This window comes from Nomascus leucogenys, chromosome 18, assembly GCF_006542625.1.
Source record: "Nomascus leucogenys isolate Asia chromosome 18, Asia_NLE_v1, whole genome shotgun sequence".
NCBI lineage: Eukaryota > Metazoa > Chordata > Mammalia > Primates > Hylobatidae > Nomascus > Nomascus leucogenys.
In genome coordinates, this window is record NC_044398.1 from 87286134 (window position 1) to 87307550 (window position 21417).

The 21417-nt window shown below is 44.5% G+C and overlaps 1 protein-coding gene across 1 annotated transcript in view; it reads right to left on the reverse strand.

Annotated features, from left to right (window-relative positions):
- The window catches only part of LOC115831180 (nodal modulator 3-like), an 87901-nt gene extending 66484 nt beyond the window's left edge, over positions 1-21417 (reverse strand). Inside the window, 9 exon segments of the mRNA XM_030798037.1 lie at positions 4451-4541; positions 4543-4620; positions 9923-10073; positions 10257-10362; positions 13521-13610; positions 13942-14079; positions 14965-15117; positions 18477-18522; positions 21373-21417. Coding sequence (XP_030653897.1) covers positions 4451-4541; positions 4543-4620; positions 9923-10073; positions 10257-10362; positions 13521-13610; positions 13942-14079; positions 14965-15012 — 702 coding nt within the window. The 5' untranslated portion in view covers positions 15013-15117; positions 18477-18522; positions 21373-21417.

Sequence of the window (21417 nt, forward strand, 5' to 3'; positions counted from 1 at the left end):
AGAGAAGGTGGAACACAGTGGCTCACGCTTGTAATCCTAGCACTCTGGGAGGCCAAGGCGGGTGGATCCCCTGAGGTCAGGAGTTTAAGACCAGCCTGGCCAATATGGTGGAACTCTGTCTCACTAAAATACAAAAAAAAAAAAAAAAAAAATTAGCTGGGCATGGTGGCACGCACCTCTAGTCCCAGCTACTTGGGAGGCTGAGGCAGGAGAATCGCTTGAACCCGGGAGGTGGAGGTTTCAGTGAGCCGAGATTGTGCCACTGCACTCCAGCCTGGGCAACAGAGCAAGACTCCATCTCAAAAAAAAAAAAAAAAAAATATATTATATATATATCAGAGAAACTCACTTGGCAGTATCTTAATAAACAAGAGCGGGGTACACCAAGGACACTTTGATACCTAAGAGGTTCACTTAAGCCCTGCCATAACCCTAAGAAGTAGGTATTAAGATCTCAATTTTCAGTGAAAACCGAGGTTGAGAAGCAGTAAATGAATTTACCCAAAGCTATTATTACTAATAATACAAAGCCAGCGTGCTCTGCACTGTACCAAAGGCCACCCCAAATCACCAGTCAGATTTAGTGTAGAGCCAGGACAAGGAAACCTCCTAAATACAGGGGTCCTTCTACTGAGACTATAAATGCTTCCTGATTATGCGTTGCGTAACAGGTGGGCGAGTGGAGAGGCAGAAAAGGAAATCTGACTTGACTACGTTTACAATATTCTGGCATGTTAGTCTTTCTTGATATCCCAAGGGAGATTTTTCCAAATAAGAGACTCCATAAGCCGTACATACCAGAGTGATGGCGTGAGACAGGGAACATCTCAGCATGTAGCCCGTCTGCCTGAACTCAACTGCAGACACGTCATCCTCTAGCACTTCCATCTCCAGGCTCTTGTTCTTCCAGCACCAATCCTCATGCATGATGCTTACTGCAAAAGCAAACACCAAAAACGGATACATGGGCGTGGAGCACACCACCTCCCTGCACACTACCAGAAACAATGATCATGAATTAACTAATTTTAAAAAGCAGGTGTGTATGTGGACATAAAGATAGAAATATACACATACAAATATTTATAACTAGCAGTATTTGGAATAAATTACTGCTAAAGAAAACCTGGAGCCGAGCGTGGTGGCTCACGCCTATAATCCCAGCACTTTGGGAGCCGAGGCAGTGGATGGCTTGAGGCAGGAGTTCAAGACCAGCCTGACCAACATAGCAAAACCCCATCTCTACTAAAAATACAAAAGTTATCCAGGCATGGTGGTGCATGCCTGTAATCCCAGCTACTTGGGAGGCTGAGGCAAGAGAATCTCCTGCACCCGGAAAGCAGAGAGGTTGCAGTGAGCCAAGGTCGCGCCACTGCACTCCAGCCTGGGTGACAGAGCAAGGCTAAATTTCAAAAAAAAAAAACAGAAAGAAAAACTGGAACCAACGCCATTACATCAAGAAACAAATCCAATGGGGCCTGTAAGATCAGGCTGCAAGTAAGGTATTCGGGGATCCACAAACTTTTTCTGTAAGTCTTTTCTGCTTTGCAGCCCACATGCTTTGTCGGTCTCAACCACTCGACTTGGCCGCTGTTACACACGAGCAGCCATAGAGAATCCATAAACAAATGGGCAAGACCGTGTTCAAAGGAAACTATGCTTATAAAAATAGGCAGTTTTTTAGTCTGCCAAGCCCTGCCATAACAGAAAATATTAATATAATTCCAGAAAAAGCAATCTGTTTTATAAGCTATCCACAGATAGCAGCTCCAAGCTGATTTCTGAAAAAGCAGAAATACAGGCAAGAAGTGGCTTCTTGAGAAGGGCAAGGAAAAGGGAAGTAACATTTGTGGGCACCAGCTACTTAGCTGGCTCTCTGCACAACGGGCTTTATAAACTTTACTTCTTTTAGTCCTATATTCTGCAGAAAGGTTCTATTACATCTATTTTACAGATGGGAAAACTGAGTTTCGGGGAGGTCAAGTACCTTGCCATAGTCAGTACTCAGCACCAGTACTGCTAAGTTAGTAGAACACATCAGTGGAACTTTATTTCTTTTAGTCTTATATTCTGCAGAAAGGTTCTATTACGTCTATTTTACAGATGGGAAAACTGAGTTTCGGGGAGGTCAAGTACCTTGCCATGGTCGGTACTCAGCACCAGTACTGCTAAGTTAGCAGAACACATCAGTGGAACTATTTCGCACTCCTTTTTCTGACCTTTAGAAATAAAATGTCGTACGTCGGGGCACCCTCCCTTAACAGAAGCAGCCAGTGGGCTGTGCAGACAAGGTGGCGGTCACCTCAGGGCCTGGACTCCTCCATGCTTGTCCAATGCTAAATAATGCAGTCAAGGTCACGAGGCAAAGACGACTTAAAACAAGGAAAGGTACATGGTCGTGATACAATTTGAGACCTGGGTTTTAGAAAGTTTACAAAGACAAGAAGTGTGTGAGGGCCACAGGATGTTGCATTCCAATTCTTACTTTTGTATTTTCCAGGGAGCACGTTGTCAAAGGTGAAAGTCACGGAGTTGACCTTGCCGGAAAGCTGGAGGCTCCGCTTCTCACCCTGGCGGCTCAGGGACTGTAGAGTCACCAGCAAGTCACTGCAGGTGTCTGCAGGAAAAAGAAGAGAGGGCCCCATGTTACCCCTCACAAGGCTTCAGCACAGGTTCGAATCCTAGCCCTATGTAATAGCTTCTTGCTACTGCTGAGCTCCTAAGAGGCAGTGGCCGGAGGCGGAGGGGGTGCTTCTTTCAAGCTAACATGCGTCCACTTGACTCCAAGAAGGCTCCCTCGCACGCAGGTGATCAGTAGCAAACAACAAAGGCAAAAGGAAAAGTTTCCCAAATCCCACTCCTACCAGCTGACTTCTTTGAAACTATGTGTTCTTACTTTCCAGTGATATCTTATCCAAACAAGAGACTCTCCCAGAAACTGATGCCAAGAACTGTACAAAGGCCACATCCATCACGGGCCTGTCGGTCACAGCAAGAGGAAACATCTGGGGTTTCAATGTCAGCCCTGCTCTGGTCTCTGCCTCACGAACCATCACCTGCAGAAACGTGGATGGAACGTTAGAGGCTGCATTCGAGAAGATCTTCCCCCTGACCTACAGGGCGCTAGAACATTCATCTGAGACCAAGGCTAAAGAGATTTTGAAGGCCAAAGGTTCACTTCCAGGCCGATTTTACAATCACAACAAATACACGAATAACTTGTGTGAAGTAAACACAGTTCTACCCAGATGAAAAATTAGCCTCAACAGACCCATGTGTATGAGCAAAAGTCTATCTGGCCTAATTCCCCGCAGGCATACAAAGCAGACATGCCTCACTTACATACTAGAAACCATACTACATCCCAGTCCCATTTCCCAGCTTCAGATCACTTGTAGCATAAGTTCTGAACCTGTCAACACTATGTGGATGACACTTTGGTGGAACTGTCATTTTCTTCTTCCTGTTGTTCCACGTGCCTTTCTTGGGCTAAGAAGAGGAACAGGTGAAGGTAGCAGCGGTCAACGTTTTCATCCCTTGTAAAGATGACACTGCCCTTCCTTGGAAAAGTCCATCACGCTTCCGAAAGGGCTTCTTCCAAAGGCTTGTCAATGTGGACATCTTCACAGGAAGCCAGCTACCATCTAATAACGGCAGCTGTCAACCCACACACCACACTGTTCTGTGGAAGCAAGAACGCAATCTCCTACCCTGTTTCCCACAGAAGGAGTGACCCCACTTTGCCCTAGTGGAGAGCAGAGTGTAACAGGGAACCTTCCCGGCCCTCTCCCTTTGTGTTATTTGCTCTTCCACAGAAAGGAAGGGCAGCTGCTGATTTGATGGGTGAGAGCCCACGGAAACTGTCTCTCCCCAAGGGCAGGGCCACTGCACTGAAAGGCATGGTGGGCTGACCTCTGCTCTGTCCTGTCTCTTGCTTGCTTGGGCCAGCTGTGGCTTGGGCCTTCACCATGGTGATGAGACCACAGGCCAGAGTGTCTCCCCCTTCTCGGCCTGCTTAAATGGATAAGTCGCATGGTCCCTGCCAGCCATCTTGAAGTCAGGGCAAAGCAGGAAATGGGAAGCTCCGTTTTGGCCTGGGGTCCCAGAAGCCACGCGCTGTGGCCATTTTTGAGCTGCCATTAGTAGAGTTCATTTTTGGTGTCCTCTTGGACTCATCGATATTCTATAGCAGCCAGAAGCCTGAAGGTAGAGGAGTGACTGGCAGCCTGATACTAACAAACACCAAGAGTGGAGAAAAAAGAGGCAGATGGCATTATTTTTTAGCTGGATGCCTATCTGGCTCTACTCTACTGGTGCAGGATTGTAAAGACTTAGAAACAAGAAGTTGGTAACTGGAATGCTCCTTTTCTAACCCCATTCGAGCTAATAACCCTTCTAAAAATCACTGCTTTTTCTCAAAACATTATAAATTTAAAACAATGCATCGCACCTGAACTTTGTAAGTCCCTGGTTTTGCTTTAAAACAAAATGATCCATGAGCATCCGTCTCCACGGTGACCAAAGACTTGTCCTTGTCTTGACAGAACAACTTTGTATTTACTCATCTGCTTGACAGTGTCGGGGAAGCAAATGATTGATATCTGACCACAGACACTGAACCTGCAAAGAGAAGACCATTCATTCCAGCACGAGGACTCAATTACAACAGGAAAGGTTCTTACCCACCAAAAAAGACGCAGCCCTCTCCCAGCCCTTGTTCCTGAGAATAGTTTAATCTTAATGAAGAGACAGAATGCAATCCAGATGATTCTGGTTTTAAAAAGCAACCTTCAGAAGGAAGACTGGGCCTCTTTCTACAGAACAGGGGCCCGCAGTGGGGCTGTTTGTGTGTTCTGGGTGACATCTGGCAATCCCCTACTGCAGAGGCAATTTTAAGAAAATCTGCAGATAATAAAAACATTTCAGGTAATTGGATCGTTGACAGTGGAGCGGCCTTGGACTGAGAATGTGGGCTAGCCCTTAAAAGCAAGAGCTCTAAGCTGCCTAAGAAACTGTGGCATTAACCAGGCCATCAAATAAGTCAGGATTATCAAAGATGCCTTCCTTGCTTGTGATTATATATAATACAGCAAACTGGGAGATTGGAACAGAAAAGGTAATTAAGTTAAAAAATGCAAAGCTAAAATTGAACTCCTTGGGAGGTAGGAGCCACAAACGTAACTTATAACTGAAAAGCCCTATTAAGGTAATGATTCCGATTTGAGATTCTAAATAAGGAGTAAGGTGTTGCAAGGCATCCCTCGAAAAACACATGAAAGGCCCCTCTACAAAGAGTGCTAGTCTTCATTTCTGAAGCAGTTGGTGTGTTAAAGTGTAATAGTACATCCTAGCTGGGGGTCACAGATGTCTTTTCAACTGTTCGTTTTAAAGAATCTTCAAGAATCATTTTAGATGAAAAATTAGTTACTTTTGACATAATCAAGAATGTTGGATTCTGACAATTAGGGGTACATTAAATGTTGGAACCACCGCTCCGCCTCAAATAAAAAAACAGTGGAAAACACAAGGAAATGGTGGAAGACTGTATGTGAAATCTAGGAATCATGAAAAACACAGTCATTTCTTCAGAGTGAAGGGATTGCTCAGCTATATGAGCTCACTATCTCCAGCATGGATCAACAAACTACGACCCAAGGACCAAGTCAGGGCCCCCTTCCTGTTTGTGTATGAACTACAAGCTGAGAAAAAGGGTTTTACACTCTTAAGTGGTTAAAATTTAAAAAAAAAAAAAAAGGAAGATAATATTTCATGACACGTAAAAACTATATGAAATGCAAATTGTGATGTCCAAAAATGTAGTTGTGTTGCGCCCTGCCCATTCATTTACAAATTGTCTATCTCAGCTGTTGTCCTAGAGACCGTATGGCTCACGAAGCCTAAAATAGTTATTCTCTGGCTCTCCACAGAGAAAGTGTCCCAATCCCTGACCTAGCATATGCATTTTGGTTCTCACATTCCGCTACTCTGAACTTTCAGAATAAAAGGATGGGAAGCGAACACTGACACAATCATTCCCAAGGACCTTTCATATTCTCTTGATTTGCGTACCTGTCAGGGGACACATCACCTTGTCTATTTCCTATCAAATCTCTTTGCCTCCTTAAGTTGTAAACATTTGAACCATAAGATCTGTTTTAGCTCATATTCTTATTAAAAAGAAGTGCCAATTTTCCCTAAACCTCAAATCTATACTGGCTTAGTTTGGAAAAATAAACCAAAAAGGTGGTAGAAAAAGGTTCCGTTATACTGAAGCCCTTAAAAATTGATTTGTATCAATAAATTCTTTCAACAGGGTTTAAATATATATATGGACAGAAACAGGTAATACTGGTGGATATTGAGATAACTCTATTTTCACAGTCATTTGGACAGAAGCCAAAGAGTTTGTTTTTACAATAAATTGAGTAATTTTTTTTATTTTACTTTAAAGAAAGACTAGGCACCATGGCTCAGCCTGTAATACCCAGCACTTTGGGAAGCTGAGGCGGGTGGGTCACTTGAGGTCAGGAGTTCGAGACCAGCCTAGCCAACATGGCAAAACCCCATCTCTACTAAAAAATATAAAAATTAGCCTGTAATCCCAGCTACTCAGGAGGCTGGGGCAGGAGAATTGCTCGAACCCGAGAGGCGAAGGCTGCAGTGAGCCGAGAAGGCGCCACTGTACTCCAGCCTGGGCAACGGAGTAAGACCCTGTCTCAAAAAAGAAAAAATAAAAAGGAAAAGAAATAGTAAGAAGTATCAGTGTGCTAAAGAGGCAAATGTACTATGTTGGCCAAAAAAAAAAGAGATTTTCCAAAAATGTTCAACAAATGCTATTTTTCTTTCTTTGACCCAAATACTCTACTTTAAAGGAGAAAATAAATATATTTCCTCCATCTCTGTGAACAGCACCTCTTCCATCTACCCAGTGGCTCAAATAAGAAACCTGAAACCTCAACAGCACAGGCCTGTGGGTGTGTTCTCCATGTGATCTACCAAATCCATCTACTCCTCACTCCCTCGCCTGCCAGCCGCCTGGGCCCAGCCACCACCATACCTCCTCTGGACAACCACCACCGCCTCATATCTGGCCCCTCCATTAACACCATGGCTTTCCTCCAATCCATTCTCCACACAGGAGCCAGGAAGAAAAACAAACTTTTTAAATACCATGATCCCTATCACTCCCTTGCCAACTGATAACTCTTTTTTTTTTGAGATGGAATCTCACCCTGTCGCCCAGGCTGGAGTGCAATGGTGCAATCTCAGCTCACTGCAACCCCTGCCTCCCGGGTTCAAGCGATTCTCCTGCCTCAGCCTCCCGAGTTGCTGGGATTATAGGTGCGCACCACCATGCCCCGCCAACCTTTTGTATCTTTAGTAGAGACCGGGTTTCACCATGCTGGCCAGGCTGGGCTTGACCTCCTGACCTCATGATCTGCCTGCCTCAACCTCCCAAAGTGCTGAGATCACAGGCGTGAGCCACCGTGCCCAGCCAACCAACAGACAACTCCTAACGGGTTTCCACTGCATTAGGGAGCAAAGCCCAATCCCAAAGCAAGGCTACAAGGCCCCAGAGCTCCCTGACCTCAGCCACCTCCTCTAGCTATGCAGACTGCCTTTCAGGTCCTTCCTGTCCTGCGCAGGCCTCTGAGCATGCTGTTCCTCTACTAGGGAAGATCTTTCTTTAGCTAACTTTCAGTCTTTACTAAGGTCTCTGCAACCCAGAGAGCCTTGCAGAGCTCCCAGTCTAAATTAGCTCTTCTTGCAGCACCATGGTCTCTTCCCTGCACAACACTTGCCATAATTTAGCAGCATAAATGTATTTGTCTTTTTTGTCTTTAAAATCTTATTTTATTTTTTAATTTTTATCTATTTATTTATTTGTAGACCAGGTTATGAGACTAGCTAATTTTTGCATTTTTGGTAGAGATGGTGTTTTGCCAAGTTGCCCATGCTGGTCTCAAACTCCTGGGCTCGAGTGATCCACCCACCTCCACCTCCCAAAGTGCTGGGATGGATTACAGGCATGAGGCATCAAGCCTGGCCACAGATGTATTTGTCTTCAGTCTGTCTCCCTGGTAGGGTGAAAGCCCCATCTCTGGAACACTAGTTTGATTAATTATTAGGTATGAAACATTTCTCAGTGCCTCATCTAGAGTAATTGCACAAAGTGTTTATGGAAGGTGGGAAAGACTTAAATTCAAGAATTACTTTCTGAGGGTAATTTGCTTCCTTGTCTTCCATTCACCACTGGACTCCTTGACCTCGACCTACATCTGTCTACAGAAAAGAGTCACTATGGCCTCCTCAGTGATCAAGCCAGAGGACTGTGTTCACCAGGGCTCAGCTCCCTGGACCTCCCTGTTGGGCGCTACCTCCTACTCCAAACTTACTTTCTTAGCTCCTATGACCTCATGCTCCCCAGGTCCCCCTTGGGCCACCTGGCACTCTGTTTTTGGCCCACTGGTCTTCTAATTCTACCTGTACATACATATTTGAGGTCCTGGCTACCACCTGCAGCTGAATCTTCAGGATTTACCATCCGTCCAAAAGCACCTATTAAAGAGCTCCACCTAGTGGTCCTATAGACCAACGTGGCCAAATCTGAACCCTCATCACCTAACTGGCTTCTCTTTCTGTCCCCAGCCATCACACCTCTCAAGCTGGGCACCCTAAATATCTCACCAGTCTGTCCCTGACTTCCCTACAAGGCAAGCCCCTGTCATCTCTGCTTTCAGACCTCCTGTGCCCAAGTCCTGTCCCCTTCAAAGCCATTCTCCTCCATGCCATTGTTTTCAGAATGCCCTATTGAAAACAATGATCAAAGCTTGTTATCTTAATGCTCAAAACCACTTATAGCCCGTTGGCCCCAGTGGGAGAAAGCCCCTATGCCCCGGTGGGGTGTGAGGAGGTGCTATGGGGTTGGCCTCATCACCACCTTCACCTGCCAGTATATTCTGCTCCAGTAGCACCCAGCTTTACACCCACAGCCACCTCATGCTGCTATGAGACTGCCTGACTTTGCTCATGCCGCGCTTCTCCCAAGCAGACCCTGCACTCTTCTTCTAAGCTACTGTTTTGTGAGCACCTGTTATTTCTAAAGCTGTTCTGCAGGTTACATGCAGGTGGATCTGGGATCTGACTCCAAAGCCCGAGTTCTTGGCACTACACAATCTTGCTTCAGATGATGGTAAAACCACATGAATTCAACCACAAGATGTCCCTGCCTGTACTTATAGTATAATGAGTAACTACAAGCAGGAAGAACTACACCAATGACCTGAAGCATCTTCCAATAAGCTTTCTCAACCAACGATACCATCTTCCAAAAATCCTCAAAGATTAAGCAAAGAGGCGTCCTGTGAAAGATCGTGAAAGTCAGACATGAAAGATTTTTGAATTACACAAGCCCATTTTAACTCGAAGCAAGGGACTTTTCATTAAGCATCCGACATGCCAGTACCTTCAGTTCGTAAGATTTAGAACTAATCTTTCTTGGCCGGGTGCAGTGTCTCACACCTGTAATCCCAGCACTTTGGGAGGCCAAAGCAGGCAGACAGCCTGAGGTTAGGAGTTTGAGACTAGCCTGGCCAACATATAGTGAAACCCCATCTCTACTAAAAAATACAAAAATTAGCTAGGTGTGGTGGGGCACGCCTGTAGTCCCAGCTACTTGGGAAGCTGAGGCAGGAGAATCGCTTGAACCTGGGAGGCAGAGGTTGCAGTGAGTCAAGATGGCACCACTGCACTACAGCCTGGGCAACAGGGCAAGACTCTCTCTCAAAAAAAAAAAAAAAAAAAGTACTAATCTTTCGTAAGTTCTTAAGCTCAGGGAAGACACACAGATCACAGGTCATTTTGTTCTACACTGGCTGCCAGCATAAACACTGGCGCTTCCAAATCCACAACATAAGCTTACCCTGTTGCAATAATGTCAGCCAGCTGAGGTGTGTTCAGTGCAATTTTGATGGTGACCGTTTCAAAGTAGAGGTGCTCTTTCTGAGCATGGATGGTGTATGTCCCTGTGGTTATGTTCTCAAGGCGGAATGAGCCATCAGCTTTTGTTTTCACTGTAAAACAAAAACACACGAACAGAAGATAAGCCAAAAACAACAGTGCATCCTTACATGTACACCAGAATACTTGAGACCAAAAGCTGCCATGTTTTCATATAGTCATCAGTTCCTCTCCATTTCTCTCTGTGATCCAAAAAGAGCACTGGCCATCAGCCCGTGGCTGCTGTGTCAGCCCACCTTTGATTTGGTTATTCAAAGTGACTACTGCTTCTGGAACACCATCTCCTTCGGGTCCGTTCAAGACCCTCCCGGTGACGGAGAATCCCATGACGTGGAACACGGGCTAGAAAACAAAGAAGAAGAAGGTGCTCAAAGGTGCTCCTGTGCCAGAGTCACAAAGCCTCCTTCTGCTGCGCCAGCCGTCACCTACCATCTCTGCTCCTGCCGCCCACCTCGCAACACTCAGTGCCCCAGTCCTGTGTGCCATCTGGGCTCCTCTCACCTTACCCATATCTGTCTTCTCTGTTGTGTTCCCAACACACTACTGAGTGTCAAACAACAGAACAGAAAAGGTCTAGAGACTTACTTCCCTAGTTAAAAGGTCTCTGACTCAAGCTTCTAAAAGCCCCCACCCTTACCCCTGTGCCATCTCCTCCCCTCCAGATGCCCCCATTTTGGTGAACCACGTCTTCCTCCGTCTCCCATGCACACCCCACTTTGGACGCCCCCTCCCGCTCCTCCAACATAGATCAGTCCTGTGGATTCCACCTCTGCAAGTTCTCACGTGCCCCCTCCTGTCTTTCCACCACGGCCTGAACACAGGTCCTTATGAAATTCACCTAGGCCGGGCGCAGTGGTTCACGCCTGTAATCCCAGCACTTTGGGAGGCCAAGGCAGGTGGATCACTTGAGGTCAGGAATTCAAGACCTGCCTGGCCAACATGGTGAAGCCCTGTCTCCACTAAAAATACAAAAATTAGCCAGGTGTGGTGGCAGGCGCCTGTAATCCCAGCTACTCGGGAGGCTGAGGCAGGAGAATCGCTTGAACTCGGGATGCGGAGGTTGCAGTGAGCCAAGATCGTGCCAGCCTGTGGACACAGCAAGACTCTGTCTCAAAAAAAAAAAAAAAAAGAAATCCACCTAGACCACCCTCCTCCACTCCCATCACTGACTCACATGTGGTCCCATGCTCTGTGTGTCTGTGCCCCACTCGCCTGTGAGCAGCACACCTGTGCAGTTACTGAGTTCCAGCCCTGATCTTCGTATCCCCGAGGTCACCACTGCTAACCTATTTTAATATCTTCATCAAACTTACCAGTATCTGAAATGTCCTTGCTCGATTCCTTAGTTGTCTCCCTCCCACTAGCATGTTACCTCATGAAGACAGGGACCTTTTCTGTCTTAGTCACCTGGTGCACAGCAGGCACTCAATAACGGACTCCTGAATGAATGTGTGCACGCACGTGTGCAACAGCATTTGAGATGAAGCTTTAAATAATTAAATGACTTCCTTTTTAGGCAGGTAGCCCTTCTTTTTTATTTTTTTTTTTTTTTCAGAAAATGGTTTCTTAGTGATGGTCTCACATGACAGGTAGTCCTTCTTGATCTTTCCAAAAAGACATGTTTCATTCCATGCATTACCTACTTATTAATTCACATATGTACTCAACAAATATTTTTGCTGGGCACCTACTATGTTCCAGGCACTAAATCACGTTAGGAAAACAGTAAAGAATAAGACACTCACGGTTCCTGACCTCAGGGAACTTACAGGACCCCATTCCCTGAAATTCCATTCATCATTTTCAAAATATGTATTTGGCTGTAATCTGGGAATAGCTGTCTCTGCTCACCTGCCCCCATCCTTCTCTGCAAGCTACAAGAAGCAAAGTAAAGGCTTCATCTTCTTACCCTCCTCTTTCCCCTCTAGTGTACAGCAGAACAGTCAAACACTCCATTGAATCTTAAAATGCAGAGTCTGCACCCCACTGTGCATATGACCTAAAAGCCCGCTTCTGCCAGTTTAAGCCATTTTAACACAGTACTTTCAAATGTAGTATTAAAAGAAAATGATTAAAATATAATTGCTTCAATAACTCTAACATTGGGTGGTCCACTTAGGAGAGGCTGTTATTTTCTTTTGGGATTTGCTCTAGCTAGCCGATTTTCTACAGTAACCATTTTCTACTTCTGTAATTAGGAGACATAAGTGAGATGAAAAATACATTTACCATCTATGTGAGGGTCTAGGCAGTTTATCAAGCCACGTATCACACTGCCCATTCCTACCACCGCGGTCCAAGCTCTGCCAGTTCTCACCTGGTTTACGGCCATGGCATCCCAACTGGTCTCCCACTTCCACCCTGACAGCCTGCAAACTCTCCTCAACACAGCTGCCAGAAGGATCACGCTGCTCCTCTGTTAGGAACCCTCCAGGGGCACTAATTCTCACCCAGAGTTATAGGCAAAGTGGCCCACCAGGCCCTGCACAATCTGCCCTGTCACCTCCCTGAACCTCTTTCTGCCTCCTCCTTCCTTGCTCATTCCCTCCACTCCAGCCACCCCGGCCTCCTTGGGTGCCCCAAACCCTTCAGCACACTCCTGCCTCAGGATTTTGCACGTGCCATTCCCTCAGTCTTACACACTCTTCCTGCAGGAGTGAAGTATGGTTCTCTCGTTCTTTGCCTTCGGGTTGTTGCTCAAATGTCACCTTCACAGGGAGGACTTCCCAAAAACACCCTATGTACAACTGCAACCCCTGTCTCCACCCTGATACTGTACGATCTCCTTTCTTCCTTTATTTTTCTAGAGAACACTTATCACCTTCTACTGTACTTTCTAACTTATGCATCTATACATGTGTTGACCCTTCCTGTCATTAGAACATGAGGTCTAGCCAGGTGCGGTGGCTCACACCTGTACTCCCAACACTTTGGGAAGCTGAGGCAGGCAGATCACTTGAACCCAGGAGTTAGAGAACAGCCTGGGCAACATGGTGAAACCCCATCTCTACGAAAAATACAAAAATTAGCTGGGCATGGTGGCATGCGCCTGTGGTCCCAGCTACTCAAGAGGCTGAGATGGGAGGATCACTTCAGCCCTGGAGGCAATGGTTGCAGTGAAATGAGATCATACCACTGCACTCCAGCCTGAGACACACAGTGAGACCCTATCATTAAAAAAAAAAAAAAAAATGAGGTCCACAGGGACAAGAATTTTTGCCTCTTTTGGTCACTGCTGTATCCCCAGTCCTGGAATGGTGCCTGAAATGTATGTCACTGGCACTCAATAAATATATTTCACTGAATGAGTAGATTTAACTAGGAATCCACCTCTCTACAATAAGGACATCATGTGTAAGAATACAATACCAGATTGCACTTTTTCCAACAGCCCTTCCAGATACAATAATTGATTTTTTTTTTTTAAAACATGTTTCCAACACCTGTGCCTAGGGATGGGCACTCAAACACCTGTCCCTCTAGAAGACAGAAAGCCTTACCTCGATTTTCAGGCTGTCATGCTCCACCGTGAAGTCAAGTCTGGAAGGTGCCACATCAAAGGTAATCCTCTCCCCTCGATAGAACGGAATCTGGAAGGAAGAGTCTGTTAATCACTAAGAACCACTAACATGATCAATCAGCAATATTAATAATCGATCTAGCAGCCCACAAATGACAAGGGATTCAAGACAGATCAAGAGAAACATTCATCATAACTGTTGCAGATTGAAAAGAGAAGCCTTGCCCTTTTTATAGCTATTACTAAGGGGTGAGTGTCTCATCTTAAGTAAGTTACTGCTTAACAGTGTGTTCAGAGAAGTGCAGGCCAACCATCTTTTCCTTTAACACCCAAACAGCATTGGCTTTTACTGTGTCATGAGAGTCCCAGACATAAACAGAAGGGAAATCTGCTTCACTCACCACAGTGTAGCCCCCACTTGGCAATGAATAGAAGGAGAATGAGCCATCTTCTCTGGAGACCGTGTAGCACAAATACACCAGACTCTCATCTTGGGGCTGGAACCCAGGCACTGGTGAGACATTGCAGCCCAGGACATCCTATGCCAGGAGGGGAAAAAAGACAAGACTTCCTTTTCCATTTACATGTTCTGAATACCATCAATTAGCCATATCATAGGAAAATTTTTCTAAGTTTCATGTCAATATATATATTTCTGAAATCCAAGACACATTAATACAGATAAAAGGAACAAAAATCTTCACATTCAAGTTGTAAAGTTAAAAACTGGCACAGTCTTCTCGGGAAAAATGACATGACTGTCCTTCCTTATGATAGGCCACCATTCTCCAAATAAGGAAACGGAGGCTTAGGAAGGTAATGTGACCGGCCCGGGGTCGCACAGCTAGGAAGAGGCATTTGTTTAAACCTGAGATTTGTTTAACCCCAGGTCTGATTTCAAAGCCTGTGTACTTTCCATCACATACCACTGCCTCCCAGTGTAGATGTGCAATGTCTTGTGAGTCAACAGAGACACATGATACTCTTGATTTTTTTTTTTTTTTTTTTTTGAGACAGTCTCACTGTCACCCAGGCTGGAGTGCAGTGGCGTGATCTCAGCTCACTGCAACCTCCACCTCCCGGGTTCAAGCGATTCTACTGCCTCAGCTTCCCATGCAGCTGGGACTACAGGCACGTGCCAATATGCCCGGCTAATTTTTTTGTATTTTTAGTAGAGACGGGGTTTCATAATGTTGGCCAGGCTGGTCTAAAACTCCTGACCTCAAGTGATCCGTCCACCTTGGCCTCCAAAAGTGCTGGGATTACAGGCATGAGCCACCACACCCGCCTGAGACACACGATATTCTTAAGTGTTAAAATGATAAATCAAACCAGACCTGCATTTTTAAAACAGTACGTTCTGGTCTATAATCCCCCACCCTCCTACCCTTCACACCATCTCTTTTGTTCTTTTCTTTGCTTACCTCTTTAGTTACTAAAGAAGAAAAGAGAAGAAACTTCACCCCTTTCATGGGCTCCCCATCACTTCGGACAGAGCCAGACACATTGTAGCCAGCAACTATGAGGGGACTGGCCGCATTGGCATTGGAGTTGGTTACACGCACTGTCGTGCTTGCCTGTAACAGAAAAAGATTTTAACTTGCGAAAAATAAATACTTGCAAAGTGTCTAACAACATGAGGACAGGCTGAACCTAAGATATTAACTGGGAAATGTAATCTATAAAATTGCTTATTCAGTATGATCACTTTTTTTTTTTTTTTTGAGACACAGCCTCACTGTGTCACACAGGCTTGAGTGCAATGGCACAACCTCGGCTCACTCCAACCTCTGCCTCCTGGGTTCAAGAGATTCTCCTGCCTCAGACTCCCAAGTAGCGGGGATTACCGCGCTTGCCACCATGCCCGGCTAATTTTTGTATTTTTAGTAGAGATGGGGTTTCACCATGTTGGTTAGGCTGGTCTCGAACTCCTGACCTCAGGTGATCCACCCGCCTCAGCCTCCCAAAGTGCTGGGATTACAGGCATGAGCCACCACGCCTGGCTGATCATTATTTTTTAATGCCCAAAATGAAGTGAAAGGAAATGTGGCAAAATGTAAATAATACTGATTTTGTCTATACGGTGCTATTTTACTTGTATACTTTTCCAACTTCCAAAATTTCTGTTTCCACTGCTTTATACTCCTCTATATGTTCCAATTTTTTTAATGAGCATATTTTGCTTTTTTTCTATTTTTAATGATATATACTGTTAACTGAAGATTAGCCTAAAGCTGCCTCCTTACATATTTTAAGTTTGGCCTAAAGGTTTCTCTGTACATATTGCCAAGTCTCAGCCAATTCATGCAGCCATCCTTCAACTACTCACAGGCGGCCAACTGTTCAAACCGTGTGCAAATAAGACAAATGTCCAGCTGTAACCGATCCAACTGTTTCTGTACCTCACTTCCGCTTTCTGCCCGTCACTTTCTTTTTCTGTCCATAAACCCTTTCCAATCACACAACAGTGCCACAGTCGCTGTAAACCTATTCTGGCGCAGGGGGCTGCCCAATTGACAAATTATTCTATGCTCAAACTGTTTAATTTGTCTTAAGTTGTTCTTTTCATAATATGTGTATATTTTTAAACTTTTTTTTAAGGTACAATGAACACAGAGAAAAGTGTACATATTCTAAGCATACAGCACAGGGCTTGTCACAAATTGGGTACTGGTTACCCAACAGAATAGCACCAGCAAGCCAGAAGCGCCCCTCACACTTGCTTCTGGTCACTAACCCCCCAGGAGAATAAACATTATCCTGACTTCTAACAACATGCTTTACTTGAAAATCCCAATCTCATAATAAACTCAGATTCTTCTATGGAGACAATTGACATATAATGTAAACCTTAAAATCTCTTCTATTTATAAACATGTAAGCTCTTTCATTTCGAATAATTTTTTTTTTTTTTTTGAGACGGAGTCTCACTCTGTCACCCAAGCTGAAGTGCAGTGGTGCAATCTTGGCTCACTGCTACCTCCACCTCCCAGGTTCAAGCGATTCTCCTGCCTCAGCCTCCCGAGTAGCTGGGATTACAGGTGCATGCCACCATTCCCAGCTAATTTTTTTTGTATTTTTAGTAGAGATGCGGTTTCACCATGTTGGCCAGGCTGGTCTCCAACTCCTGACCTCAAGTGATCTGCCCACCTCAGCCTCCCAAACTGCTGGAATTACAGGCACGAGCAACTGCGCCCAGCCTCGAATAAAATATTTTTAAATGTTGCTGCAGAAGAGAAAAACCCCCAAAACCAAAAGCCATAAACAGTAAGAAGAGACATCTAGGTGTGAAACTATCATCAATTATAAATGCATAAAACACAGAGAGTAAAAAGAGTAACAAAACCTATAGAGTAGAAGCTGAGATACTGATTCCAAAGCTTCTTTAGCAAAAATGAGATACAGCTTCAATACTAACACAGAAGCTAACATGTCAAGATGTCCCTTAAGTCTTATTTTAATTTGGTCTTTCACAGCTATTACAGAAGCTCACCTACTAGGTGCAGTTCCTTTTTTGATCTCTGACTATAAACTATTTCAGTCAAACAAAAAAAGATATGCTAAAGAACACTCACATACCTTCTAACTAGCTAAAGAAATTTTAAAAAACACAATTCAAGATGCTGGCGTACCCCCAAGTCCCCCTCCTCCCTCTTTCTCTAGAAGTCAGTATCATTTTGAACAGTGTCTGCTATTCCCATGTATGTCTTCATAATTTTTCTACATAAGATATACCTCCCTGTCTCTAATAAAAATACAAAAATTAACTGGGCTTGGTGGCAGGCGCCTGTAACCCCAGCTGCTCAGGAGGCTGAGGCAGGAGAATCGCTTGAACCCAAGAGGCGGAGGTTGCAATGGGCCAAGATCGTGCCATTGCACTCCAGCCTGGGCAACAAGAGCAAGACTTCATCACAGAAAAAAAAAAAAAAAAAGACTGTATCCTTAGCTAGGTGCAGTGGCACATGCCTGCAGTTTCAGACCCTCGGGAGGCCAATGCGGAAGGATCACTTAAGGCCAGGAACCAGAGGCTACAATGAGCCATGATATGTCACTGTACTCTAGCCTTGGCAATAGAGCAAGACCCTGTCGCAAAAAAAAAAAAACAAAAGACTGTATCTGGCTGAGTGCACTGGTTTACACCTGTAATCCCACCACTTTGAGAGCCCGAGGCTGGTGGATCATTTGAGGCCAGGAGTTCGAGACCAGCCTGGCCAACATGGCAAAATCCCAAATATACTAAAAATACAAAAATTAGCTGGGCGTGGTGGTGCATCCCTGTAATTCAGCTGCTCAGGAGACTGAAGCAGGAGACTCGCTTGGACACAGGAGGCCGAGGTTGCAATGAGCCAAGATCACGCCACTGCACTCCAGTCTTGGCAACAGAGCGAGACTCCGTCTTAAAAAAAAAAAAAAAAAAAAGACTGTATCCATAAATGATGTTATAACAAGTATTTAAAATCATATTTCCTTCAACTCTGTTTTTAAATGTAGTCACATTGATATATGTAGCTCTGGTTCATTCATTACTGCTGACATACAGCAGCCTACTGTATGAAGGAACCCCAATCCATTCTTCTCTTGAAAAGCATTTAAGTTGTTTACAATATTTTGCTATTACAAACAAAGCTGCAATAAACATTCTTATACATTCTCCTTGGGCACACGTACCACAGTTTCTAGAATGTTTAGTATATTTACAGATTTCTGTTTCAGGCTGAAAAAAGAACAACAAATAAATCTCATCAGGGCCTTCTGTTGTTTAGTTTAAAATAGCTTTAGTTAATAAAACAGATCTATTTCACAGAAGGAAGACAACACTGTCACCTAAAACTGAAACTTATTATTTTAATAGTTTATGCACTCTGCTAGCCTAAATTAATATTTGGCATATCATGTAATCTTTTACAAAGAATGTCTAGTGATTCAGTTAACTTACCAAAACTCCACCCTAGGGGAGGCTCAATCTTCAGAATGAAATCCCCCTAAAAGGAAAAAAAGAAAACGTAATTTCAAGAAATGAGAATTGTGACTCTGGCTTAATTTAGTTTAGTGTTATCATTTAATCTAAAATTTTTACACCGGAAATGAAATTCTAAGAGTAAGCCTTGTTCTTCTAAATGGTACTGAGCACTGTGATTCTCTTCAGATGCTACAAGCTGAAGCTGAACACCAGAAGTTTTCATCTAAACAATCAGAAGACAGTGCTGAAGCCCATTCGTGAGTTCTAAAGACACTAGGTTCGGCCACTCACTGTCTTTTAATACTAAACATACTATAATTCTATTAATTGAGTCTCCCATTAAGCGCTCACATGCCTGCAGTTGCACAAGTTAGCATGTATCTTCAGGAACTATAGTCACCTCTTACAACTAGATTTGGCCAGGCATAGTACCTCACACCTATAATCCCAACATTGTGGGAGGCCAAGGCGGGAGGGTCACTCGAGGCCAGGAGTTCAACACCAGCCTAAGCAACATAGCAAGACCCCATCTGTACAAAAAATGTTCTTAAAAAATTAGCTGGGTGTGGTGGCAGGCGCCTATAGTCTTAGCTACTCAGGAGGCAGAGGCAGGAGGATCACCTGAGCCCAGGAGGTCAATGCTGCAGTGAACCATAATCATGCCACCGCACTCCAGCATGGGCAGCAGAGGGAGATCCTGTCTCTAAACAATACACTAACTCATTAATTCAATAAATAAAACTGGATGTTACTTATCAACCCTGGTTTCTTTTTTTTTTTTTTTTTTTGGAGATGGGGTCTCACTCTGTTGCCCAGGCTGGAGTGAAGTGGTGCAATCTGGGCTCACTGCAACCTCCGTCTCCTAGGTTCAAGCGATTCTCCTGACTCAGCCTCCTGAGTAGCTGGGACTACAGGCATGCACATGACACCCGGCTAATTTTTTTGCATTTTAGTAGAGATGAGGTTGCACATGTTGCCCAGGGTGGTCTCGCACTCCTGAGCTCAGGCGATCCACCTGCCTCAATCTCCCAAAGTGCTAGGATTACAGGCATGAGCTACTACATCCAGACTCCTGGTTTCTTGAGACTGATACTGATACTACTTAAAAATTAATTAAATAGATTTCAGGACAGATCCAGCTAGTCCATCTCTAGAAATCACTCCTATGCATTCTGGATGAAGAGTTAAGTTCAAGAATATTTCCTGGTGTGTTATTTTAAAATTACCATTATTTTAAAATTGGGGAAAGTCTATATGTCCAAATAGTTAAATAAATTAGTTTGGGTTTGACTCTGACACACTACGCAGCGATTAAAAAGAAGGCAGTAGGCCGAGCATGGTGGCTCATGCCTGTTAATCCCAGCACTCTGGGAGACTGAGGTGGGCAGATCACCTGAGGTCAGCAGTTCAAGATCAGCCTGGGCAACATGGTGAAACCCCATCTCTACTAAAAATACAAAAAAAATTAGCTGGGCGTGGTGGTGGGTGCCTGTAATCCCAGCTACTTGGGAGGCTGAGGCAGAAGAATCACTGGAACCCAGGAGGCAGAGGTTGCAGTGAGCGAAGATCGCGCCACTGCACTCCAGAGCCTGGCGACAGAGTGAGACTCTGTCTCAAAAAAAAAAAAAAGGCAGTAGATCTATCTATGCTAATGTTCAAAGCATACAAGAGGAAAAAACCAAATGTACCTCTGGTATTGAAAGCATTAACAAAGGGCAGAAAATGAAACTGCAGAATAAATCCTATTGTTTGATTCCATTTGTATTAAAAAATATATCAAAATCAAAACTATGTATATTGACTATTTTTGCAACTTCCTATGAATCTGTATTTCCAAATAAAAGGTTTGTATGTGGGAGGATGGGATTGTATAGATAGAGGTGTTTGCGGATACGCATCTATGTGCATGTGTGCTTGTTTGTGTTTCCATATATGCATATGCATGTGTATCCGTGGACATCTGAATAACTATAAATAGAAAGCAATCTGTTAGGATGCACATCAAAATTTTATAAGAGGGCCAGAAACAGTGGCTCACACCTGTAATCCCAGCACTTTGGGAGGCTGAGGCAGGTGGTTCACCTGAGGTCAGGAGTTCGAGACCAGCCTGGACAACATGGCAAAACCCCGTCACTACTAAAAATACAAAACATTAGCTGGGCGTGGTGGCGGGTGCCTGTAATCCCAGCTACCCGGGAGGCTGAGGAAGGAAAATGGCTTGAACCTGGGAGGTGGAGGTTGGAGTGAGCCAAGATCCCACCACCGCACTCCAGCCTGGGCGACAGAGTGAGACTCCATCTCAAAAGAAGGAAAAAAAAAAAAAAAAAAACCTTTATCAGAGTATAAGACTTATCACTACAGAGGGAGGTAAAATTGGAGGGAAAAGGGTACAAATTTATTTCACATACTTCTAAAGACCTTGACTTTTTTTTCACAAAGTTCATGAATTCACGTATTACTTGTACAGTTGTTTTAACAACACTTTAAGCTGCTTGCAAGTAACGGGTTCCATGAAATCAGAGTTTCCCAACCCTGGCACTACTGACATCTAGGCAGTCGTGGGCAGCACTGTAGCACATTTAGCTCCACACCTGGCCACTACTCGCTGGGTAACTGTAGCGCACAGCCACGGATGTCACAACAAAAACGTCTCTAGACATTGCCAAATGGCCCTAAAGACACAGAGAGCCACTGTATTCGTCAAGGCAGTTTGTAAGTCGTCTCCCTCCGAATGTGGCTAGGATTACCATATTGCACTAATAATTTACAAAACAGACGAGCATTTGCTAGTGTAGGAAAGGGCATGGTTAGTGCAGCCTGGTGAGGCACACTAGTGACTTCCCATCAGAAGTGACAAGCAGTCCCCTCTTACCTTATCATACAAAGGGATCATAAAGTAGCCATTATTAGGGGCACA